Below are 27,939 nucleotides of genomic sequence, written 5' to 3'. Positions count from 1 at the left end.
GGTCATACTTGTTTCCAGCGTTGGCAGCTTCATTAAAGAGATTCAAAGAAAAGAATATAGAAAGGGGAGGGAAGGGAAGGGAATGAGGAAGCAAGAAAAACAGCTTTGAACCAATCAATGTAGAACTAGCCGGCATGTGTACGTGTGAGCGTGTGTTTGAGTCGATATGTCCCCTTTGAGTGTAATTCTCACTTGGTAATTTGTGACTGAGCAGTGTGACGGGTGAGATAGGCTAATCAGAAAACAGGCGGACGTGTGAAAAGCTGCCCATGTAGGAGGAAGAGGTAGACCAGACCAGCGCTTTAGCACAGATGCTTTTATAATAGCGGCTTCATTTGCTTGCGTGTAAATTGCGTTCGTGTTTAAAGTATAGAAATTGTTAAAGACACTTTGAACTGAACTGATATATGTCTGTGAGAAGCATGATATTCTTTTTATTTCTGTTACAAGCTTCTTTTTGGAATTGTGTCACCTTCTCAAATGCATTACAACAGTGCCATCTAGTTTCATCAGATTTTTGAAGTTTGTCTTTTCTTTTTTTAGATACAGGAGTGAATATTGTTTTATCAGACCATTATGTCTTTATTCATTGTTTAGAATCATTATTTCTTAGTGAAGGATGACTATTAAAGAACCATATTTTTACACAACATCAATGACACATTTTTCAAAGTCCCACTTTCGTGTGTTCTTATTGATTTATTGAGAATCTCTTCATGATTATTTGGTGTCTCTGACTGGTAATTCACCTTCTGTCCTCCAATAATGTACAATCAATTGACATTGGTCATTTTCATAATTCAACATGCGTGGCAATATCTTGCTTGTACTGATAGCATCCATCAAAAATTCATTGACCGAAGTGAGTTCTGGCTTTTTGTTTCCAGCCTGTAGACTTTGAGACCAAACGATCATACTCACTGAAGGTTGAGGCCTCCAACCCACACGTGGATTCCCGTTTCATTGCCTGGGGTCCGTACAAAGATACCACCATTGTGAAAATAGCGGTAGAAGATGCAGACGAGCCCCCAACCTTCATGGCTCCCAGCTACAACTTTGAGGTGGAGGAGAACGCCCCAGCTGGCACTTTGGTCGGCCGTGTGCATGCCAAAGACACCGACATGATGAACAACCCAGTCAGGTAGAGCCTCAATAAAAAATTAAAAAATGTTTCGGCTGTTATGTTTGATGATAGCAAAACTGTACATACTGTCATACTTTCTACTTTACTTCAGTCATGTCAATAAAGCTTTCTTGTGTTCTTTTCTTTAAAAAAAAAAAGCAGAAAATGTTCCAATTTGAATTTTACTCTTTCTTCCCAGATATATGATCCCACGCTATACAGACTTGGAAGAGTTCTTCACTATTAATCCAGAGGACGGCATTATTAAGACCACAAGACCTTTAGATCGGGAAGCACAAACTTGGCACAACATCTCCGTCAGCGCTACAGAGATCGGTAGGTCACTCCCCTCTTTTTTGTGGCTTTCAAATAACAGGGTAGCCTTGCATTTTTCACATTTTTTCCCTGACCAAACTCTCCCTCCACCCTGCTCTTATGTGGTTGTAGTGTCGCCAGGCCTCCGGCATGATTTCACAAGAGACAGCCACAGATTACCTCTTCAAACTCCAAATGATAGCCTCAGTTCGGCGAACAGTGTGTAATTGGCCTTAAAATGTTAGATATTTATTTCTGTGAGTCTCTGATCTCCTCCATGTGCAGTTAGTGTTTATGTGTGTTTGGATACAACATCTGATACATTTTCCTTTTTCATTATGCTCTTTGATCTTTCCAGCATCTGAAATGCATGTCTAGAGCTCTACATTGAAAATGTTCTTTTGTTACGTGTTACACACTTACGTTTCGAAGCGTAATATCTAGCATTCATAAGAGCTTATCATTTCAGGAGACTGTGAAACACGCTGTGGTATTTTTTTTGTCTTGTCTGAAGTCTCGTTCTTAAACAGACAGATTAAGTTTAATCACAGCAAAGTCAACACTGTATGCAAACATGAATTCATTTGTGTCTCTTTTTGATTTGTTTTGTCATTCCAGGCGGCCATCACCAAGATGCGAAAGTACGAGTCAATATCAAAGTCAAAGATGTGAACGACAACGCCCCAGAATTTGCCGCTCAAAGTGAAGTCTTTGTGTGTGAGAACGTCAACCCTGGCAAAGTAAGTCATTGTGTTTGCATTCACTTAAGGTGTGTTTTTATTTTATTTTACTTTAATTCCTCCATATATTTTCAATAAAAAACTGTTCCACTTGAAATGTAAGTCTCCAAACTGCCACAAGAAGCATAAATTAGCTCATTCCTAACGAGGTCACAACTTTATCACAATGTCTAAATTAAATCTATGCCATGCTCACTTTCCTTTTGTTGTAAAGTTGGAAGTTTGAGTGAGTGACGGGAAAGAAAAAGAGAACGAGACAGGATGAGAGAGATAAAAGAGGCATACATTTATTTAAAGGCATGCCCTGGTGGTTTTAACCAATTTAACATGATCTGATATGAACTCTCTTCTCCACAGCTCATCGAGACAGTTAGTGCTGTGGATAAGGATGAAATGGCCCACCGCCAGCACTTCCACTTCAGTCTGGCCCCCGAGGTCGCCAACAACCACAACTTCTCCCTCAAGGACAACAGAGGTGTGTGAGACACAAAATACCCCATTTCCTCCGCACAACTTCCTCTTTCAAGCCTAGTAAACTGCCTTAGGAAATACGCCAATTGAAAACACAAAATATTTTAGTTAATTCCAAGCCAAATGAGTTTTTTATGTGTAGGAGTGAGTGTCTACAGAGTGGCTCAACCAACCTCGTGTTGGTAATTAGGTCGTGATGAGGTGGGCAAACTCAAGTCAACTTCCTCTCTTATTAATTATGGAGGCGTCTCTCTCTCTCTCGTTTGAGCTTCGCCATCTGTGGATTCCAAACGTGGGAGAAACCCAGCTGGTAGGCAGCAGTGCCTTTGTATCTGTTTCTCAGGCATCATGCTCGGTGCACCCTGGAAACCTTCAACACCATGCTTTACTCCAGAAGGTGACGTGTGTGAGTCTTACTGGACTTGCACCAAATAGGAAGACACAGGTCAGAGGAGCATGTTGTGGAGCCCATCCTGATGTAGACTAGTTTTAGCTCAATCGACCTCAGTCAAGTTAGACAGCATGATACTGTGCTAGACAGAAGTACTTTGTTCAATAGTTTGTAAAGTTGTGTGTTGAAGTTACATTGAAAATGTTTTTTTCACACTTTGGAAAATGATATGTAACATAGGAGCTTAAGATAGTACAGCTTATTAAACAGACTGTATTTTACATATGTGTGAAAAAATAAAGATGGCATATAACTCTGATTAAGGTCTACTACTGTATGAGGAGTGCCATCATAATCGGGTAGGGTTCCGTTTGAGGGCGATTCGTTTTTTTTATATATAAACGCACTACTTGATGGCTAAATTATATATGCAAATTGTGTTATCTGAGCAAACCAAGAGTTTGTGCTATCGATGGTTTCATTGGATGCACACTCTGGCCCGAAGTTAACTTCTGTGCTTGGTTCTAATATTCTAACTATTATAACTATAACTATTTATTTTATATCGATATTAATTTACATATTATTGTGTATTAATTTGATTAAATTACATTAAAACTACTCAACAGTTATTGATTCTTTGCAGAGGTCTACCGGAAGTTAAGTTTGGGCTACATAACGCTTATGTTGTTGCCGCTGAAACCGTCTGTAGTAATTGATATATTAAATGCACTATGTAAGATTTCCACATATTCCAGCGCCCAACTTGTATTGGCATATTTCTCTTTGACCACCAATAGGTTGGAAATGTGATAATGAAGTCAGTCGCTGTTTCCAGTATAATTATTGTTTGATTGATGATTAAATAACTTGTTCCTTAATAGCACACTGCTCTCAAAAGTTTCCCCTGTGAAAACTTTCTTCTAAAAGCAGATTTTTCTACAGACTCCCAAATGATCTGTTGTGGTGTAGAGGTGCACTCTCAGTGTAATTTCATGCTAATTAAAAAAAATGACTGAAGACTTTTAAATCAGTGAGCCAAAAGTATCTGCTTTGTTTTGCATGGAGCATCTCAGGGGATGTTGAGAACACATGACCAGCCATGTTACGTAATTGAAAGTGAAAGTGACCTATTAGTCAGATATGGTGACCCATACCCGAAATGTGACCTCTGCATTTAACCCATCCAGAGAGTAGTGAACACACGCACAGCAAGTGGTGAACACACGTACACACGGAGCAGTGGGCAGCTATCACTGCAGCGCCGGGGAGCAAGTAGGGGTAAGGTGACTTGCTCAAGGGCACCTCAGTCATTTGGGAATCGAACCGGCAACCTTCTGGTCTCGAGTCCGACTCTCTAACCATTATGCCACGACTGCTTCTAATTTGTATAGTGCTTTTAGTTACTGCTAAATGTGATTTGTAAGCCAAATTACATGCATTTCCAAACAAAACAGCAATATACGAACAAATACAATACACTGCAGACACATCACACAACTGTGAAGTAGCAGCTGTTAATAAACAAACTTTTCTGTGTTAAAACAATTAAGAGCAAATGCAGTAAATGAGTAAAATGTGCATTCACTGCATAATTAAAATCACATATTTCTATAGGCAATAGATTGAGAGACCCCATGTGGACAGAGAAGCCAGTAGACAGGAAAGAGAGAGAGAAATGACTCTCTATTTCCCATTTGGTCTTCCGTAATGAGAAATGAGATGAGCACTTTTTAGCAGGCCATTTCAAAAGCCAACAATATTAGGCAGACAGATTAGGCTACTCGGATTGACTGGATCCAGAGCTTTTCAAATGGATACAGTTTTCAACAGCTTTGCCCACCCATTTATCTAAAGCTCCATTAAAATGAGCCTCTGCTGAGAGGCCGCTCTTATCACTTAGACCTAATAAAGGCCTGCTGATTACGTACTTGCTTGCTTGAACTTTAAATATTTTTATAAAACGGTCAGTTATGGTCCTTGATTCTGATTGGCTGAGCCAATTTCTAAGCCGTTATAAAATACCCTGATTTACAATGGCTGACCGCATCACATAGCCTAAATATCATTTTATTTACTTTATTTTATGAAACCTTGCTACGCATATGTAATAGCCGTTTTATTAAAGCAATAAGCCCCGGGAAGCAGTGGGTTACAGTGCATTTTATAACAGCTAAGGGGGTTTTAGGCACGACGCGAACGCACATATCAAATATCATTAGCTGTTATAAAATGCACTGTAACCCACTGCTTCTTGGGGCTTATTGCTTTAATATGAACTCACTTATTTGGAGTGTAGAGTGTTATTTATGTTTAGTTGTAGTGATAAAAGTGACAAACTTTGATGCCCGATCATACTGTATGTATTCTAGGGATGGGCACCAGTACTTGAATACTTGTATGTGATATTAAAATGAGCCAAGGGCAACTCAGGTCAAACCAGCTATGATTATAGAATACAGTCAAGCCAGCTACAATTAAAAAGTGGTCCACACTTTGAAAGAAAAATGATCCTGCAGGTAGAGCAGAGAGGCACCACTTTCTTGTTGTTTTGTACTTTGTGTAACAGTGCTTAAAGATATGAAAATTATATAAGCATTAAAAACAAACAGTGAGGTACAATGTATGGCCAAGGGTGTCAGTGCCAAAAAAAATGTATTATTCTATCACACAATGTAAGGTTTGTGGCCTAAATTAACAGCAGGTGATTACCTAAATAGTTGTTACGTTTCTGTAATGTTAAATCAATCAGTATGTGTAAGCTCTTTACTTACAGTAGTATTTCTAATGCTAAAATGTAACTATTGTTATCTATAAATTTTGGAATTTACAAGAATGGCAGAAAAAATGTAAAACACTTTTTTGCTTTTCCGGGAGAATTGCCCAATAAAAGGAATAGATCCCTGTTCCGAAACAGGGATCCAGACTTATAAAAAACTTTCCGAAACAAGTTGGAGTGCTGGGGGAGTGTATCAAGCACAGAAATACTACGTCATACGTCCAACTCGTTTTTTGACAAGTTGACCATGTTAAGCATGAGAAGCCAACACGTTTAACATTGTAAGGAAGTCAGAATGCATGACACACCGTTGCATGCCCCCAAAGTCTATTTAGTTGTTTAAGTTTGTTTTTTTGTCAAAACATTTTTTGTTTGTTTTAATCAAGTTTTGACAGATTCCTAAAATGTTCTCTCTTTACTATGACAAGGTGGTCTAATAATTTTTTAAGCACTGTACATAGGCCTCAAATGTAAAAAAAAGGCAAAATGTCCATCCCGAATGACTTCCATACTCCCTTCCTGGCACACGCCATTTCTAAAAGCATGTTTTTTTCCCAATAAAGGTGCCTTCAAATACCTTACAAAAGCAACACTGAATTGTAAACAAGGACTCAGTGGCGCTCTCTCCGGTTCAAATGTGGCAAATTGATACTTTACACCGGCTGTGGTAATCTACCTGACAGAATATGATATAGAATTATAATGTATAACGGCAGATTCATCGAGCCTGTCTGCGGCGGCGTCGTCCTATACGAGCGCTGATCATTAGCGGCCTTCCCTGACTAAGCCACCCAAGGGTTTAAGATGGTGGTGTCAGAGCGAGAGAAAATTACTAAACTCCGGACCCCTAAATGAACTCACTCTATCTACGCCTTCAGCGTGACCTTGCTCCGAGTCAGGGAAGTGCTCTGGCACTGATCCATCCCTCCCAGTTGCAAATAAAACCAATAGCGTTCCCTCCGCTCTAACTTTGATTACACTTCCAAAAGCTGATAAATGTTCACAATATTAAACATGAATTTAATATCGGAGGATTCACACCTCATTGCCTCTTACCGGTGGCTGTGACTCATTCGTATGGCACCTAAACTCCAAGGAGAGCAGAACTTTATAGCGATTCTGTTCAGCACGTTTACAATTTTGTTTTTACTAAACTCTCGTAATCTCATCTTCATTTGGGTTAAACGTGTTTTCCATGTTCCTCTGTTGGTTCCGCAGACAGCACCGCAAGTATATTTGTAATACGGAAGGGATTCAGCAGAATGACCCAGGATGTGTATCACCTTCCTATTGAGATCAATGACAACGGCGTGCCACCAATGAGCAGCACCAATACGTTGATCGTCCGCGTGTGCAGCTGCGACAGCAAAGACACGATACTGTCTTGCAATGTGGAGCCTTTCATCCTGTCGGCAGGGCTCAGCACCGGAGCCTTGATCGCCATCTTGGCCTGTATTGTTATTTTACTGGGTAAGCATAATTATGCATTTTAAAAGATTTTCGATGATAAGAAATGTTTTTTATCCTTGCATTGCATTTCCGATAAAATAAATCTTGCAATATAGGAAAAGAAGGGCAGAATATTTGTGCAGCCATGTGTAAATAAGTGCGGTCTAGCTCGGTTGGCTGAAGCATCTTATAGGGACCCAATGCATGTCAATATTTGCATTTCAAGTCCACAAAACACTGAAGTTGTCTTTTCGGCTTTAAGTATTTATAGAACAGATGTTTTACAGATATGCACAACATCATTTATTCACATTGCTCAGCCCCAGAAGCTGATCACAACTGGGAATTAAAATGTATTCGACGGCCTATTTTAGACCTGTAATGCTGCACATGATCATTCTCCAAAATATATTAGCTGTCTCACGTTATGCTGACTTACTAAAGAGCGGCATTATAACATTGTATGTAGCAGGGACTATTTGTCATTGTATCTCCAGTAACTATAATAAGAGAAGTGGTAGGAGATGCTATTCTCGCACGTCATTAGTATTCGCATGACGTTTGTTTGCTTCTCCGCAGCAATCGTGGTGCTGTTCGTGGCCCTACGCCGCCATAAGAAGGAGCCTTTGATCGTGTTTGAGGAGGAAGACATTCGAGAGAACATCATCACCTATGACGATGAGGGGGGCGGAGAAGAGGACACTGAAGCGTTTGACATCGCCACCTTACAGAACCCAGACGGTGCCAACGGCTTCCTGGCTCGTAAGGACATCAAGCCTGAGCTGCAGTATGCCATGCGCCCCGGTCTGAGGCCCATTGGTAACAGCGTGGACGTGGACGATTTCATCAAAACGCGGATTACCGATGCAGACAATGACCCCACGGCGCCCCCGTACGACTCTATTCAGATCTACGGTTACGAAGGCAGGGGCTCTGTCGCCGGCTCTCTCAGTTCATTGGAGTCGGTGACAACAGATTCGGACCTGGACTATGATTACCTCCAAAGCTGGGGGCCACGCTTCAAGAAACTCGCCGATCTTTACGGCACCAAAGACTCGGCCGATGACAACTCTTAACGTTTGCTCAAATAAGTCTTTTTCATCTCCCTCCACGCTAGCCTCCTCCACTAACTGTGTGTTCTTCGTGAAGTTTACTATAAGTATTCCATGAGTTTATCAATTTATAGTAAACTTTAGGTTGTTAGTTTTGCGTATACGCGCAGTATACCAGACGCTTAAGGGTCATAGCAATGTGTTGTGGGGGAGCAAGAAGTATAGGAATAATACAAATTTCACAAAAAAGAAAAACAGACACTCTTCGGGATGTGTTGGCGTGTACGAAATCAAGAAATACGTGATGGTGTTGTTTAAGAACATTATGTTTCACTTTTAATGTTTATAGGTTCCTACAGGTTTGAGGTTATGAAGATGGATCACAGGCAGACATGGATTTGTCGATACTGTGAATGAAGAAAAAACAGTTGCCTTATTAAGAAATCTGGAAAGAACGTCAGCAAATTAAGACTCGTAACTTCTGTAGCGCCTCCATGTTGTCTTTGGAGATATTGTTTGTTTGTTTTTTTTCATTTGTGGAAGCAGATGGATCCAGCAAAATAGACGCAGTGTGTTTCTGTCACCTAGAAAAAAAACTACAGCCCTGTTCCATCTATGAACAATCACGAAGACCTGTGAGCTCAAAAATCGCCTTAACTAATGGACACTCTTGCGACACAGTGCATTTTTTGTAACTTGAAAGCTATATCCTAAAGCAAGCTAAAGTCCTTATAACGTATGTACAGTACAATGTGCAAAATATGTCTCTTGAGGATCAATCTTACACCTATCTGCTTATGTAAATCTTTCTCTTTTTTCATTATGATGATATTATTATTTTCATTTTTCGTTCATTTCTTATTTTCTTTAATGGCTTATTTTATTCTCCTTTGCGAGAAAATAGCGATCTTTCCTGTCACAGTGAGAAATGGCTAATTTTTATGTCAATTTTATGGTAACTATTTGTACAATTTTAAAAGTTCTTATTTTAGTATACACACAAATATCAGTATTTCAACATGTAAGGAAAATATTACAGCATCACACTTATATTTTATGAACATTGTACTGTTGCTTTATTATGTGCTTCGATCCAAGAAGCAAAAAAACTTTGAAATAAATGCTCTTTTTATAAAAAGATTGACGGGGTTAATGCGTGTGAACACACATATATCATCGGTTTTCACAATTTTCATGGTTTTCATATTGTTCGCTGTAGCACAAGTAATGACCGAAACACAAAGGTTGAATGAGGACCGTGGTGCCTTAGAGCTGCACGTCGCATGAATCGCATTCACACTTGTAGAGACATGCAGAGCTTTTCATTGCTTTTAGGGCTTTCCAGCGGTGGGTCTCGCTATTGTCAACCTGCGGAGTCCTGCATTCTTTCCTCTCCCAGGGTAGCCACATATTGAAAGGTCAATGTGCACTTTGTTAAAAAAGAAAGTGAAATAGTTACATAAAAAACAACTTCAGCGCACCTGAATTAGGCTTGACATCAATTTCCCAAAAGGGCCATGGAAGAGGAATGCTGCAGGCCCTTCCCTCCCGTGCAGGAAGACTGCAGTCATGTATAAGGTAGAGAGGCATGCTCAGTGGAGCTATAGCCCTTAGCTATTCTTCACGGTAACCTGCTGAGGCTGCTCTCAACAAGCAGCTAAAAATACCGGTTTGCTGCTGGATAGCTTTCTTGTTATTTATTCCACCTATGTTATTGTCAAAGAGGACATATCGGCAGACCAGGAAAGATGGTCACGTAGGATGGAAGCTATGTTCCTGTTGTTTCTTGTAAACATGTTTTTGTGCTGTATTAAAGAGCTGGATCGTGCGTGAGGTATATCTGCATTGGGGATGGAACTGCTTGTCATTTGCTTTTAGCAGATAGTTTTATCCAAAGCAAGTCACAACAGTGAGGAAAAAAACATCAAGTAATTCATTTTATTTAATCATAATCATGCAATCCTGAAAATCCCACTGTTGCTGTCTAACTACAAAGCAATGATTTTTGTTTTAGAATGGAGCTTATCGGTTTAAAAAAATATCCTATCTGTTGAAATCTAAAGTTGAACTGAGCTTGATAAAATCTAGGTGGAATCTTGCTGTTTTGCTGCTACAGTTTAGAAAGGACAGCACTCTTGTGCTTTCTATTCAAGATGTCACATTTACACACAAAAGACCGTGAGAGGTTTTTCAATTTTCAAGGTTACAGATCAGGTGTCGAGCTGCATGAGCATATGTCACCTGTTCCTTTCAAAATGACGACGAGAGGGCACAAGCCCTACTTTCTGGCTAAGCGGCTTTCTCAACCATTAACCTGGCTACTCAGGAGATTTTCCAGCCTCCCTGTGGGCCCCTCAGGCCCTTTCGATCCTGCTAACTAGGCATGGGTGATTCCAATAACCTCTGCCTCTCCTCAATGTCTTGGGAGAAGATGGGGGGCGGCAGCTCTGACTCGTATCTCAGGGATCTATAAAAAAAAGTGTCCGATTCTTCCCTGGAAACTATGAATCAATAGTTCCTTCCTGACACTGATGCTGCAAGCATTAAGTGTGGTTGGGTGCACTAAGATGTACCTGAGATAGAGAATGGAGTGGAGGAGACTGATTCAGAGACGAGGCAAATGGATGAAGAGGGAAGCGAGAACAAAACGAAACGCTCAAAAAATCAAAGATCACAGTATGTTCGCTTACTTTGTAAACGTCAGAAATAAAAAAATGATGAGAGAAAACAACACTGCATACTTTTCAGAATCAATTTTTATGTCAATGCTGATTCTAAGATCAAACTTATTTTGGAAAAGGGTCACGTTGCCTCTGAGAAGTTGTTTATCTGCACTGCATAGCCTGAGGAGGAGATAAAAAAAAGTGTACGTGGGAGTTTGGCTCTGAATCAGATCATACCTTCAGATTTTTACCTTTAGTGAAAATATTGTTTAGTGAAAATAAAAGCAAAATATAATAATAATAATAATATTGATAATAATAACAAGAAGAAAGTCGACAATTATAATAATAATTACTATTATTGTTATTATTATTATTATTATTGGTTGTGCATATTGTTGCATAAATAGTTTCAATAATTACCATTAAGGATAACAACCAGAGAAATATATAACCTGCAGTTTTCAAGCAAATTATATGGCAGGGTACTGTAGACTGACATAGTTCTTTCTAATGTACTTTGCTTTTTGTCTGAATAAATCCTGCTTAAGGTGTTTTTATACAATCGGTGGCGTAAGCCATCACTCTCTTTGTGTTATCATTCACCACTAAGCCCTCAATTAAGAATTGTAACTGTTCAGACTGATCTTGTCTTGTTTGCTTTTATAGGATTGCTTTCAACAGGAAACGCAAGCAGATTTACTGTTGTTTGATTGTTACAAGCTCTCTGTTAAGCTTGTAAGCCCGAAAAACTGACAGACTATTAAAGCAGAGTCACATCAGATGTATGTGAGGAGACAGAGAATAGAAGCGGATGGATAGAGCATCTATCTTTTGACCTTGGGTAGAAATTAGACCAAAATACTTTTGGAATTGTCAATGGTGATCAGATGCTTCTGAGGTTGTTGCTCATTCATTTGCAACTGTAAGTCAAAAACAAAGGTATAAAATACATTAAATGTTGTCCTATGATTTATAGCTCATGGGAAACTAGCAATATCTTAAGTTCTGTAGTTTACAGTCGAATCCATTGCAAAGTTTCAGGGCTGTTTTTCTGGGGTTTTTTTGTCTCTCACACAGGGATGCAGGGATAAATTCATCTTTGTGCTTGAAGAATATCACACAGTTTTTGCTGTTTACAAAACATACACCTGGAACAGTCACATGGGGCCACCATCATTTAGCCTGGTCGGTGAAGATAGCTCATACATTTAGAGATCCAACAGCAATAAATAGTTGATAAATTTAAAATAAAAATCATTCTGAAGAAAAAATATAATTTCTTGCAATATTGCCATTATATTTATCTACATTGCACTAACTGCATCATTTAAAAAACGATTTAAAAAATATTTAAAAACAGATATCATAACAATACAAGGTATTCGTGTAATATGCAGTTGGGTTGTTGACAAATATACTGTACATGTGTCCTATAGTGTGACATGGCAAATATATAGAAATGTTATATATATATATGTGTATATATATAAACTGTTACTTATATATTATTTTATATTATTATTATTTACATTACAAATATATAGCATAAAAAGATTGAAAAAAGACTCGTTTTTTTGCTGTCGCACCATTATATTTGTCAACTACCCATATATCGTAATATTAATTCCCATAAAACATGAATAGGCTCATTATTGTCTGTATCTACTGTAAGAATGGTATTCTTAATGGTATAACATGCCCACTGCTATTTGGCATGAATATTGAGTTTTTTTTTTATGATTTATTGTTTGTAACCAATTTTCCTCATACCTGTTTAACAGAGACTTATTCACTTTGCTCCAGTTCTTCAGAGTGAAATGTTCTGACATTCTTTGTGTTTCCATGTCAGACCAGGTAGTGCTTCATGTGACAGCAGCCATTGTGACATGGGAGTTCGCATATTTAGGACACCGTATGCCGGATTGGGGAAAAGCTTTCGAGAATTATTTCTGGACTCACAGAGGACCAGTGGTGTGAAAACAATTAAGATTTTTTTTTGCGACTTTAATTAACATTTTAGTTATTATAATTGTCTCCCAGGTCTTAATCGCTAGAGGTATGGCTAATTAAAACATATATCCTTCAAACTCTTAATAAGTAGGCATACCATGCATACTGATGTAATCTGACATGTCTTTCTTCACGGGTCTACAGTATGTTTTTCTGCATGTTTTAAGATTAAATGGTCCTTACTAACCAAATTTGATAAGACATGATCTAAAGAAACAAAATATCAGGGGCTAAAAATGTTTATTGAAAAGACATTTGATAAATTATCAGAGATTGTGTTAATACGAACTAGAATCTCAATTGTATCTAATTATGCTAATTATTAACCTAATTCCAGTTTGGGCATTTCAAATGTGTTCTTGTAAATTAGGTCAGTTGAATCAGTTCTCAAAATTGAAATAATTTATAACTGGACATGTTCACCAAATCATAAAACCCATTTATAAAATAATCATGCTTTTATTTTTTACACAAGCTTATCCACCTTTCTTCTCCAACAATCACTTTTTTTTAACAATTTATAATTACATTTTATTCTTACGCTTTTTATTTTTACATGCAAATATAATTGTTTTGTGCCTTATTTAACGTAAAAGCCTTGAATATCTATTTTACAATTAAAATGATTAAGATAATAATAAAGAATTATTGACTTCTTGGTCACACTTTATTTTAAGGTACAATTCTCGCTATTAATAAACCATTAACTATGACTTTTGCCTCAATAACTCCAAATATGTTGCTTATTGTTTGTTAGTAAAGTAGTTGTTAGGTTTTGGTATTGGGTAGGATTAGGGATGTAGAATATGGTCATGCAGAACACGTGCTTTATACGTACTAATAAACAGCCAATATGCTAATAATAGGCATGCTAATAAGCAACTAGTTAATAGTGAGAATTGTGAAAAAGACTTCTTTTCATTTATAATTTTTAAGAATTACATTTAACACTAAAATTTATGTGGGACAAATCGTGTGTCCAATTTGCTGGGCAAAAATATTTTCTATATCGGTTTTTATATAAAAAGGTAGCATTTGTATGTGTAATTTAAATAAATGTTTTAAGTAAATTCTTACATTTACATTACGCATTTGGCAGACGCTTTTCGACTTACATTGCTTTATCCTATATATTTGTATCAGAGTATGTGCAATCCCTGGGATCAAACCCACAACCTTGGCATTGTTAACGCCATGCTCTAACCGCTGAGCTACAGGAAAGCTAATTTATAACATCTCTCTCTCTCTTTCCCTCGCTCTGTAAATTATTTTTCTAATGTATTTTAATTGACAAAACTAGTATTATAAAGAATTATAAATTATCATATACAATATTATAAAGAATATGCATCTAAATGTATCATAGCGAATATGTGACTTTTACAGAAGAAGCATTCAAACACAGGTCAGTAATAAATGTCTTCATCAGCTCCCTTTGTTGCAGAAGCCACGTGAGGTTAGGAGAGAATGAGTATGAAAATGAGCCACACAAAGCCAGTGAATGGCTCCTGCGAGTCGCCATGGGGACGTACAGTATTGACGGTAGACAAAAGAGACCAGGAAAGATCAAGCCAACAGCCAATGTTTCTGCCATTTACTAAAGTACTCCAGAAGACCAGCCAGACATGGTATTTTTATATCCACAATGACATGAAATCACACCCCAAGGACACTATGAGGGTAAGGCCTGCTATAGTACCACTTTAATTCCCTCTTACAGATGCCGAAATTACTACTTGCACTTTAATAATCATGCGTGTATGTGTTTGTGTGTGTTACTTCGATGTAAGAGACAGTCTAAGAGCTCTGATTATTCTACTTGACAACAAATATTATCTGCGGTCAGGTGCCAGTTCTTCATTCAAATGTTTTATTGTGGCACAATACAGTGTTCTTTGGCGTTGTGGGTTGAAATCGTTTGTGCATTGAGCACAAACATTGATTTTAATTTGATCCATGAGACCATGAGATGGATTCGCTAGTAGATTTAGTTTCCTTATTGATGTATTGAATGTGTTGTAATCTAAATCAACTGTGTTTTCTGTCTCCATTATGGCTTTAACCATATACATACTGCAATAAAAACCTCATATTACTTTCAGTTTGAAGACTGCATGTAGGCTTATGTGTGACCGCTGGTCTCAGCGTGTTGAGGTTTGGGTCAGAGAATTGCCTCAGAAAGCCAAAGTGAGGACAAACTGTGTTTGTGGCAGACTGTCATGGCAATGAAATAAGTCATTACTAACCTGGCTTCACAATAGACTCCCTGGAAACCAACTACTGATCGACCTCAGATGTTTATCCAGGACAAGCTTACATGTGTAAATGGCTTATATTGCTGACCAAATCTCTTTATGTGATGATTGCAACCTTTGTCTTCTCAGTAAATCTCGCGTACACAGTTTTAGAAACTCAGGATGTTTTACTTAGGTTCTTAAAAAATAAATATGTGAGGTTCCTACTGTATTATTAGTAATAAAGTAACAGGATCATTCACCCAAAAATGAAAATTCTTTACAATTTACTCACCCTCATGTCATTCCAAACCTGTATGACTTTCTTCTGCAGAAAACAAAAGAAGTTATTTTAAAGAACCTCAACAACATTGGCACCCCTTGACTTCAATTGTATGGACACAAAGCCAGAGAAATTTCTCCAAAATATCTTCTTTTGTGTTCTACAGAGGAAGAGTCAAATAGATTTTGAATGACACCAGGGTGTAAAAAATCGAATATTTCCTTCCAATATCACTTATAATACAGATTCTACAAAACATACAGTATAAAACAGAACCGATGACAAACAATCAAAGTAAAAGACAGAAGATTCATTTTCTATTCAGATCCATCGGTGCAATAACATGGATTTGGAATTGGATTTTGTGAGGCAGTAAAGAGATGCTTGAAAGCCACATCAAACACTCAATGCTTTTGAGGAATCTCTGCAAAGATCTAGAGTTTGTATTTAAAAGTGCTGACCTTCTCGTCAATCCCACAATTCCCTTTTTAATCAAATGTGTTTGCCATGTAAATGCACGATTAGACAGCGGTCCTCATCAGAATATGAGATAAGCCAATGGCCACAATTTTTTGATGACTTGTAACCTAAAGCAGCTGTGTATCTTAAAGCCAACATGAAGAAATATTTTATCTGGGATTTGGGATACTCTGTGTCCTTTGTGCTGCGTTTCTTTCTGTCAAATGTTTCCTTTGTTCCAATCTATCCAATCATTGTGTTAAGCCTACCCTTATAGATAAGACTAAACCCTTCCGATTCAGAGGGGTGAGACTTTGGAGATGTGACTATCACTGGGGACATGGCTGTACAGCTTTGTGGAATTCTCTATATCCCCTACTGTTTGGCCACATCAAACGCTGATGTAAGGAACACATGACTCAAAATCTAAGAGATCTTTAGGGCATTAGCTCTGTTGGTTACAGGTACATCACATTTGGAAAGCGTGCTTTAGAGAAAGGAGTTAAGAGGAGCCATAGTGCTTGACTCTTTTCGGCAAGGGCTTCTTTGTTGTCGCTCTTGAAGATTAATAAAAAAAGGAAATTGTGATGTTGTAAAGGTGGGCCGATCAGATGGTGAGCTCTGTATACTGTCACAATTCATATAAACTCTTCTTGTTATTTCACTTCATTTTTCCAAAAGAAAAATGAGACGAAATTCAATTACTCATCTCATACTCTTTTATTCTCCATATGATTACGTCTTAAACCTATAGCAACCGGGGAGAATACGGCATTTGTTAAGTGAGTTTCGCAAACACCTCCAGACTGCAGTTCTTATATGGATGATGTTGAAGGCGTGATGGATTTAAAACAATTTCTCCGCTAAAGAGCTGGAGGGTGAGTGTCATTGTCATTCGTCTTCCCGCAGCATTTAATGACTACTACAACAATAATGAGGATATTTTATGGACTTTTCTCTCCACGGCTCATCTCCTACATGAGAATTAGAGCAGATTATACGTTACAAACAATCCTGGTGGTGACGGATGAATCCTATAAGTGTTCACCATATATAACTGACTGTCCAGTGATAGAAATCCTTATGAGAGAAAATGTAATCTGTTTATTACCAAATCTCTTATCAGATCTGTCATGACAAGAGCAATCTTTGCATTAAGGAATAAAGAACCTATGCAGTGCAGAAATCAGGACGTAAAAATCATAGCAAGATTGCTCTGAATAATGGAGAGGTGAGTGCGAGGAAAGACAGAGAACCTATCAAGACACAATAGAGAGAAATGATCTTACATATACTATCCTGCTGATGCTCTGACAGTTTACTCTAGTATACAATTCATATTCATATAATCTGAAGACAGCTGATCTTTAGAATCTCCCCATCAATTAACTTGAATAGGCCGCTGGAAAAACTGAAATGTCATAAGTACTACCACTTAATGTCTTCAAGTTTACAAAAGCCATTTTAAGACTTGTCATCAATATCACTTTTCACAGTTTAAAGGAAATTCTGATAAATCTGAACATGTGAGTTTACAAATCCATATGTCTAAACCAGTGCTCGAATTGAATCAAGGCTTATGGGGGTCCCCACCCCCATATGCAGCGTCTAGTTATATGTATATGTCTATGATGTCAACGATGTTCTGCGCTTAGCGGTGTTTAGACGTGGGGCGGGGCGTTTAAAATTTAAAGAGACATGACAACTAGCCCATAAATGAACTTAATATAAATTATTGTAAATAATTAATTCACGAAATTTACCATATCCATTGCATGAATTTAATCACATTTGTCATTATCATTTTAACTCAAATAAAAATATCTGAGGCCTAATGCCTTATGGGGGGTCCCGGATCTCCCCAGTCCCCCTTCAATTCGAGCACTGGTCTAAACACCTACCACCCCAGGGTTAAGTAAAATGGAACATTCATCTGTAGCAGCCTATACTTTGCTACCCTTAAAGGTGTATGTAAAAATATTATGTATCAAAAAGGTTTATGTATAAAGGAAATTTGTACTGTCAAATAAAATAAAAAAGCCCATTAAAAGCAAAAAAGCAAAGTTTTATTCTATATTGTGTGGATCCCCTTTCATGTTGAGACCACATAAACAGCAATGGCTGCAATTTTACCAACTGCTATTTGTAATACATACTGTACTTCTACTACTACTACTACTACTACTACTACTAAAATCGCATTTAGCAGATGCTTCCATCCAAAAAGACTTATAAGAGTGAGGAAAACAATAAAGCGATTCATCATTTTCCAGTGCTCAAGGCACTTTACAAAGCCTAAGCATAAAGTAAAACAAAACCAAGCACACCAAGCCAGATAATAACAAACACAACATATTAAAAACACAAAATTGGGGCCTGGATCAACGGCATAGTGCAGAATGATGTTTGGATCGGCATGGTGTGCAATTTACCAGTCCAAAGAGAAAAAGGCATCCACACAAGTAGTTCCTGCTGGAGCTGTTAAACCTATTGCAAAGTGAGGACAGACAGTAGAACCTCAAGCACTTAGTGCAAACAAAAAAGTAGTTACAATATAACCACCACAACACGAAATACCTTCACCCATGCCTGAGCTGTTGAGAGAGAGAGAGAGTTGTGTCAACTCCTTTCACTTCAATAGAACAGTTTTTTTACAGCAATGGCGGTTCATGCAGCCCCTCAATAGTTCTTAGCAATGCATGGAGCAATCTGAACAGACAGATTGAAATGAGAGGTTTTAACACGATTAAAGAATTAAAGTGATAGTTCACCCAAAAATGAAAATTCTGTCATCATTTACTCACCCTCTTGTCATTTCAAACATGTATGACTTTCTTTCTTCCGCAGAACACAAGAAGATTTTTTGAAGAATGTTGTTAACTGGCACCCGTTGACTTGCATTGGTTCAACCCGGTCTCACGCCAAAGCGTGTAATACGCTGGTGCACTCGAAAATGCGTGTCAGTGTTAAGCTTTGTCTCATTTTAGGCGTGAACATGACACGCTCAGTTATTTTGAAACGATTTTATAAATACATATTATTTGTACTTTTATATAAAATACTACATATTTTAGAGCACCTAACCCCACTCCTACCCTAAACCTACCCACCTCCCAACGATTAAAAAACACTCAACAAGCAAATAGAAGTCAGCCAAGGGCATTTATTAAAACACACACCAAAACAGTACAAAACATTAAGTTGCGTTGCATTCCAAGTCTTTTATAGCCGTACGTACGATATCATACACAGTAGGTTTTAATCACCGACGACCGCACTCCAGGAATGCACGCAGTGGTGTATACACTCCAGTTCTAGTTTCAGATGTCAAACCTTCATTAAGAATGATTCTAAGAATGTCCGTTTTATTAATCTTGGTATTTTGAAAAGTTGAGAAAAAGCAGCATACATGGTAAACAAATAGCTCCAGTTTGCTCATTGACAAACATCATGCATCCACACAGTTAGGGGTATAATGTGTGAGAACACTGGAATAAAAACATCACCGCCCCTTTAAATCTTATAGCGTTTCATTACATTCTTATTGATTTCTTGACATATTTGTGTTTACAGTATACTGTATATACACGCTTAGTTTTCCACTTAAAAAGAAGACATTTAGCAAGCAGCAAACATACTAGACGTTTAAGCTAATAAAGAAGTAAAAAAGTTAATAAAGCTGTGTCTTTAAACCTGCATTTCTAATTCTCTTTCATCATTCTTCATTGCTCAGGTATAGAGACAAAAATGCATCACAGAGTTATGGACCGAATGGTCATGCTTCAAAAGTTCAATTAAGGTAAAACATTCACTCAAGCTCAATGTGATAGGATTACCAGATGCATTTCAAAAGAATGAAAAATTCCATTAGTTTCTCTCATAAAACTCTCATCAAATATCTCCATCATCTTTTCACCTCTGAAAGGAGGAATTAGAAAATGACAATAAAAATGTGATTCATTCAAAATGATTTAAAAATATGTTTTTCAATGCCATTGCTTTGCTGAACTGAGAGTATAAACAAGTTCTGCTGAGAAGTCATTAAGATGTTTGTTGCAGAAATGTGAATATTCTATTAGCCGGAACAGATGTGATCGCAAGATTATTGCATTCATTTGTACTTCTAAACTATAAACAAGACGTGTGCAAACAGTCAAAACAAAAACGACTGAGGTAACCAAGAAAACACCCGTTTTCTAACCAAAATGTAAAGATGAATATGAATTTTTTGCTTGTGGATAGCTCATTTATTTTCCACCAAGTGCCTGAAAAAGATTTGATGCCACTAACCTGGTAAACCGACTGGCACATCCAGTGTGCCAAGCAACCAATCTATCTATGTTGCACATTTGATCAGTTTAATTGGATTATTTTGGCAATAATCAAAATTATTCTATCTGGTTTTGAATTGCAACAGAGGAAGAGGAGCTGACGTGACACACCCTCAATCACAGAGTGTGAGCCTGCAGCCTGCCTCTGGAGCCGTTCAGGTACACATCCCATCATTCTTCCCATAAACTCAACTGATGTAATTAGCACCATGGCACCCCGCTGAGCTAGTGATGACCAAATTAGTGCAACACAAACAAGAGGCAGAAGGTTAACTGCCGCGTGATGCAAACTTGATTTGATGGGAAGTTCTTTCGCAGCACTGAAGTTACGAGAGGACTCTCGCTCGACAACGCTGTCAGATTCCCGGGGCGAAACAAGACACTTTCTACCCCCACACAACCGTCTTAACTGTTTCATCATTTGTAAATGACACATTATTATTCTGTCTCCCCACTGCCTGATCCCTTCTTCTCATTAGGGATTTGATTTATTTATTTATTTGTATTTTTTCACAGCACTCTGAGCTCCTTGAGTTGCATGACAAGTGCAAAGGATGTTGAGGCTTGAACTTTTTAAATAAATCTGCTATTAACATGCCTGAAATGATCAGTGAAAAGGGGTATGAAAAGTTCATTGCAGAATATTTCACAAAAAATCTAACTCATCTAAATCTAAATGATGTCAATGCACTTTCAGTGTTTTTGTTCAACAAGATCAAGTCATTTTCTGTAAGTGGTTTTGAAATGCACACTGATTTACAACAAAACGGTGTGAAAGAAAAAAGAAAAAACAACACAAGAGTCGATATCATTTATCAGCTTTTGCTTCAATTCATTTCTTATTATTCAAATAACTGCTTGGTATAATGCATTTAATCATTATATTACACATTCAGCTCTCTGGGTTTTATTGTGCCTGTTTTGAATTTACACCACGCTACACATGCGATACATTATTTACAGGGCCGGATTATCCAATGGACACTATGGGCACAGGCCCAGGGGCCCATGTACGCTTGGGCCCAGGCAAGGGAAAAAATTCACATAACAGCGTTTACGCCATATTCATTCTGCTGTGTGCTTCTCTGCACACAGAAAACAGTGTTTCTAAATTAGGAAGTCTGTCTTTTGATTTAGTCACTTTTACGAGCCCTCCAGCGGCTTTTGTTCAGAAGAAGCGCATAGCGTCAAATCTAGCGACTTCTTGGATAAACCTTAGCTTTCATTCAGTGGGAACATGTCGCCAGTGCTGTCCAGCGAGCGCGAGGTCTCTCTTTAGCGGCAGGAAGAAGCAGCACCGTATACGACAGATAACTCGTGAATAAAATGAGTACAAAACAGCGTTTCCAACAACCTGTCACTGTTATCGACTGTTTGGATATATAAATATGAACAAAGTTCGTCGGTAAATATGCACATGGGTACTATGAGGCTGTGTGAAAGAACATATAGTCGAAATCACCGCTTTTTATTGTGAGTTGTTAGATGATGTCGCGTCATGAACTGACAACAGTAAATATTTCAATGAGAATGGTTTTATTGTTGTAAATATAATGAATTGATATCCCCTCGCGGCTGTCTTAAATCTTAAAAGAGTTTTTTTTTACATTTATTTGGTAGCGCTTCCTTGCCAATTGTGAATTATTTTATATTGATATAATGTTGATCTGTAACTGCCTTACTTTACCAATATTTAGCCTTCATTATTAGATAATCCACAGTGTTTTTACATTTATTGCAAAATGTTTACATAAACACAAATATGATGATGTCATAAGATATATGCTAAAGAAGTAGGCCTATGCTTATAATACTCGTTAATGTCGTTTACTGTAACACATTACACGCTTACATAATAACGTGAGTCGAGAGGTGCTTGTTACACAACCCTTACGAAAATTAACCATGTTTTTTTTGTGGTACAAGCAGAGGTGGGTAGTAACGCGCTACATTTACTTCGTTACATTTACTTGAGTAACATTTTGGAAAATATGTACTTTTTAAGTAAATTTAAAAGTGTGTACTTTTACTCTTACTTGAGTAAATTTCTAATAGAAAATCTGTACTTTTACTTCGTTACATAACTTACATTGCGTGACGTTCCTTCGTTCCTTCATTTTAAAATATGCTTTTTAAAACGCGTTGTTTATTTCAAGGTTGTCGTCTCTTTTTACGGCATTCCCGAGTGATCAATTCTTTGGAATCGATTCTTTTGAAAGCATTAATTGAACAATGGGCAAAACCATTTGAATAGGCTAATGAATCAGTTCAAATGATTTGTTCAGTTCGCAGCACGATCTGAATCATCTGAAGCATGATTACTCACTCCTCGTAGCGCGAAACTTAAGAACACGCAGAACACAAAGAGCGTTGGATGAAGTGGATATTAATCTATATCTATACAATCAAAACTGCAAATGTGTCATATTGTTTGCCAGCGATGATAAATGCCCGCCATATGCGCGCACCCGCGCGACCTGTTCGTCAGACACAGCAACATGCGCGTTACCTGTCAAACACAGAGACGTGGGCTTGCAGAAATATACTGTAGCGAGGAAGGCGGGACGAGAGCCTTGGGGCAGGAAGGCGGGGCCGGTGGCGTGAGTGATTATGAGTATCAGCTGTATGCGCACCGGTCCCGCATGCCTCACGGGGAGCTAGGGAGCATAAGAGGACGAGCGACGGGACTGCCGGCCACACAAACATAAATAAAACTTAACATTTCCGGGCCCAGTCCTCTCTCGTCGGCAGTCCCGTCGCTCGTCCTCTTATGCTCCCTAGCTCCCCGTGAGGCATGCGGGACCGGTGCGCGTACAGCTGATACTCATAATCACTCNCAGTGCCACTGAGAAAAGTATTTCAATGTGTCCCAACTATTAAAATCTCTTGTCAGATATCCTGCTATTTCTAAATATTGAACCCGAAAATTCTCTGCAGACAGGTAAGTGGCGTTTAACCGTGCTGATTTGTCAGAAGACATGCTATGAAAATGTTTGTCATTTAAGTGCCCTCCAAGCTCATAACAAAAGACCTCAAATTAAACTCATCTTCTCTTTTCACCCATAAAGTTCAAGCCATATCACATGACCCTCATTCTATTTTGTTATATCTGATGCTGTCAATCTTTCTCTCCGTTCAACAGTCTCACATCAATTGAGTGTCCCCATGGCAGTACCCTCATGGTTTAAGCCCACATCTCCACAGGCTGTGCCTCGACTTCATGAAGAAATCAATTTGCCACTAATGCAGAACTCAATCACCAGGTTGGGTGACAGATTCAAGGAGAAGTCCAAGACAGGACAGAAAGTACAGTTGCTTAACCCTGCATGCGATCCAGACGGCTGGTCGTATATCTGATTGAAATGATGCCAGGAAAGCGAAAGACATGGTTGCCAACTTTTCCAGATCCCATTTAGACATTTGAAATGTATTCCGACATTTGACAAGGATATAAAATTGTTGGAAAGCAAATGTGCAGGAACTGTTCACTTGTCCTGAATTTTACAATGAGTTAAGTAGATGCAGTAAAACCCTAACAATAAAGGCTGTCACATTGTGCTTTCGGCTGTGAGTCTGCCCTCTGTTTAGAATAAAGTCCTGAAATCCTATACAAAGTTCAGCATGCTGGTGCATACAGTAGCTTGTGCTTTGTTGCACTGGAAAACTTAGCTCTAAAACTTCCAACGAACTCTAATTCTGTGTGCCTGCACTTTAGACGTGTCTTTGAAGGTTCTTAGCTTTCCATTTTATTCACCACGGGGGTAAAACGGATAAATGACCAGAATCTTGAAAAGGCTCTGGATTGATGTGCATCTCTTTTCAAACATTTTTGCAAGTCCAACTCAGAATTCAAAAGCCATTTGAACCATTTGTAACAAAACAACACTTATTCTTTTAGTCTCAGTTGTTAAAAGACGGGCTACTCAGCCATTTAATTGTGCAGACATCTTTGCAACATGAAAAACAATCAATTGAAATCCCCATTGTAAGATAATACGGTTTTGTCACGCACGGAAGAACTGGACTCAAATGCAGATACAGTCTTAGCAACAAAACTTTTACTGGATGAGTAACACAAGGAAAAAAACAATACGATCGAGCCGTGCTCGGGAAAGTCCATAGAGAAGACAGAGGCGGAGTCATACAGGCGGGTGGTCACTCGAGGCGCGTACAGAGTTTGAGGGGTAGATCCAGAGAGTAGTCAGCCGGGCGATGGTCAATCGTGGCGCGAACCATAGCCGGAGGGGGAAGGCACACTCGTAATCCCAGGCAGAGGTGAGGGTAGAAAAGCGGGTCAGGTCCAGAATAGTAAATCCGTCTCAGGAACCAACTTCAGCCACAATACACGCACGAAAACTAGACTAGAGAAACCAGTCAGTAAATCCCACTGTAGAACTGCTGGAAGGCCAGCGCGCGGATAACCAAACAACGCAACAGCAATGAAACAGAGAAAAGAGAGAAATATAAAGGGACAGAGTGACGAGGGAGAATGAGTAACAGGTGTGCGCTGCTGAGCCGCTCGGCTGATTGCCAATCCGCATCAGCTGCGCAACCTAGAAGGGTAGAGTGGAGGAAAACAAGCCAGTGAATAGGAAGATCAAACCCGGGACCTGACAGGTTTTGTCTGGCTTGTCGATGCTGTACCATATTCAATGAAAATATACAGTATGTGGTATATTGCATAATATATTTGAGCCATTTGATACACTTTTATGTAAAGCGACAGTGCATTCATGCTTTTATTTTCAAAATTTCTATTTATTTCCTGTATGTATAATAAACAATTGTGAAACTTCAAAGTCTTAAAGGATGTTGATGAAGTTGAAAGACAAGCAGCAGAGCATCCAAGCTCTGCGCCTTATTGGATGAGAAAACATAGTGCCTTATATGTTCAAATCTTCCAGACTTGGCCGACAGGATCATCATCAGTGTGAAGTGAATTGAGGAGTATCCGATCCAACAGAAGTTGAAATAAAGGGAGTTAGTGTTTTAGTAATTTTATCATTCACTCTGTATACTGTAATACAACTTCAAATTGTTCTCCCAACAAAGGTATTAAAGTAAATTGAACAAAGTTTTTTTTAGTAGAAGAAGAAGAATGTATTATTTTGAGTATGCTGAACAAAATTAGTTTAAATGTGGTACCAACAAAGATTCTTTTGTTGACTGTACTTAGATATCTAAGTGATTGTCCAAAGCGTGTCAAGAAGTTTGACCAACTTGCCAAACTGGGTAATCTCAAAAAACAATTCTAGTGTTTGAAAGTTCCCAGCATGCATTGCAGAATTTTCAATTTGCCGGTTAAAATTATTAAAATGATTGCTATTTTAGTGTTTGCTGGCTATATTTTTTGTTTTTGTTGTCATTGTAAGTTACCTTTAGTATTTAGAGTTCCTTTTTTAACTATATGATGTTTGATGATTGTTACCATGATTGAGACTCATGTACTCAGTGTTGAGGTCTGAAGAAGTAAATGACGCAGTGAGGCCACTGCTAAAATGCTTAAATCACAAACAGCTTAAGCAGTTACTTAAGTAGAGTGTGTATATAATATATCTATTAGGTAGAGTGTGTATATAATATATCTATTAAGTAGAGTGTGTATATAATATATCTATTAAGTAGAGTGTGTATATAATATATCTATTAAGTAGAGTGTGTATATAATAATATAACATTTATATGTTAACGTTATATAAAACATAATCTTTTGAGTTGGGTCAACTAAGTCAATAGTTGAGTGAACTCAGAAATTTGATTATTGCATATTTATTTTAAGTTGGTTCAACATTGTTTTTTCAATTGACAGTCATGTGACATTACTCAGTTAATTGAGTTGGGTTAAATACTTGGCCAAAAGTTGAGTAAACTCAAAAAAGCTGTGCAGCGAGTTGCCTTGAAATTTTAAGTTAAGTCAACTTTTCATTTTTTACAGTGTATCTACAGTACAATGTCTGATTCATTGTCTGGATAAGATGAGTTCCCACAAATCAATCACTCTCTTATCCCGCATACCTTATCTATGATGGATGGCCTTTGTCCTATAAACGCTAATAAATATATTACTAGCCTTAATCAGCCACTTAACTCTTGCTTCCTTCTCTACTAGATGTTATTAGTCAGAGTGAAAAGGGCAGCAACTATGTACTGCTCTATTTAGAATCAAGAGAAATGAACAACAGACGCCGCTCAACCAAACATTACAGCCCGATTAAAGAGTTTACTTTGCATTGGTTATTTTAAAGTACTGGGCAATTTACTGATCTTTCCAGATATTTACTCTCACATAACCCTCTCTGATAAAATGTAATCTCTCTAAATACTAGATGCACGCACAGTGTTTTGGTCCCCACTGTAAATCATTTGTAAATCTTGTTTTTTGCAGACATAAGTCCATCTAAGCTCATTGTAGGACCTTCAGTTGGTTTTTCTTCATCCGAGTAAACAAGAATAATAATGGATTGACTGTGGCTGATTAATCGCTGGGGCTTTGGATGTCACTGGATTAACCTGTTGCTTCTGAAAGACTTGAGGTATTCAGTGATAGGACAGGGATGGCATTTCATCAGAAATGCTAGGAATGATATCTCATCATAATCATTTTGGGACATTTGAAGGGCTGCAGCACCAGGTCTGTTCCTTTTCATGGGTAGGTGACTTTGTGCAGAACATGGATATGTGTGTCAAAATTTGAACATGAATTTAGGCTTGTGCGTTGATATGTGCATTGCATGAACCAAACCAAAATTACAATAATGTAAAAACTGAAAACATAGTTTCAAACATAGTTCAAAAAATTGTTTTCTTTTCTCCTATTTTGGTTATATTATTTAATAAAATAAAACTAAACTAACTAACAAAACTAATTGATATTTTTAGGCTTTTATTTTGGCAAATTGTAAACCGTATCAAAATGTAGCTGATTTTGAAGAATAGGTGAATATTTTTTTAACTGAAAATGCACGCTGAAATGCATGATTGAAAATATATAAAATGAACCATTAAGTAAAATATATCAAAAGTATTTGTGGATTAATAAACCTTTTCTTAGATATGTTTCAAAAAGTTCCCCTTGATGTAGTTTCAGTAAATGTGAGAAAAGAGCGAAAGATTTTTTTACTCTACTGGAATGTCATTGTGAGGACTAAGACATTTTTCACTATTATTACAAATAAAGAAAATAAAGAAGCCTTTAACCTTGCCCTGTGCCAACAGAAAGAACACAAAGTGTCATTTTTAAACGCCTCAGTCTCACCCACAGTTATTCGTGTCTCCAAGCAGATGCAATCTCTGTCTCCCCCCCCCTCATCTGTCTTGTTTCTCTCAGCCTGCTGCCTTACAGCTGTATCACTGCATTCTTTGTGTGCTGACAGAGGCCCATAGCAACTGTAAGACGTTCTGTTTGGTGGGTATTTTCCTTTATTGTCTTTATTATAATACTACAGTTCATATGAACCCATGCCAAGTGCACTTTCGCAACAGAATCACACAGCAATTAATACCTCCAATACTTTAACGATTGCTTGATTGTGATTATTCGTTCTCTGAGAGCTGTCTTTTGCTCTCAAAACTGAACACGTGGCTTTATGGCAAATTCATCTATCACTCGAGATCACTTGTGGTTATAATACAGCAT

At 38.0% G+C, this 27,939-nt stretch overlaps 1 protein-coding gene across 3 annotated transcripts in view; it reads left to right on the top strand.

Annotated features, from left to right (window-relative positions):
• The window catches only part of cdh11 (cadherin 11, type 2, OB-cadherin (osteoblast)), a 50,867-nt gene extending 41,413 nt beyond the window's left edge, over positions 1 to 9,454 (top strand). For all 3 annotated transcript variants that reach the window (XM_057337317.1, XM_057337333.1, XM_057337325.1), the window contains exons 7-12: positions 888 to 1,141; positions 1,323 to 1,459; positions 2,057 to 2,178; positions 2,536 to 2,653; positions 7,038 to 7,289; positions 7,848 to 9,454. In XM_057337317.1, coding sequence (XP_057193300.1) covers positions 888 to 1,141; positions 1,323 to 1,459; positions 2,057 to 2,178; positions 2,536 to 2,653; positions 7,038 to 7,289; positions 7,848 to 8,344 — 1,380 coding nt within the window. In that variant the 3' untranslated portion in view covers positions 8,345 to 9,454. The remainder of the gene's footprint in view (positions 1 to 887; positions 1,142 to 1,322; positions 1,460 to 2,056; positions 2,179 to 2,535; positions 2,654 to 7,037; positions 7,290 to 7,847) is intronic.
• Positions 9,455 to 27,939: the final 18,485 nt, after the last annotated feature.

Source organism: Triplophysa rosa, linkage group LG1 (assembly GCF_024868665.1).
Source record: "Triplophysa rosa linkage group LG1, Trosa_1v2, whole genome shotgun sequence".
Classification (NCBI taxonomy): domain Eukaryota; kingdom Metazoa; phylum Chordata; class Actinopteri; order Cypriniformes; family Nemacheilidae; genus Triplophysa; species Triplophysa rosa.
This window is presented reverse-complemented; position numbering and strand designations above follow the sequence as displayed.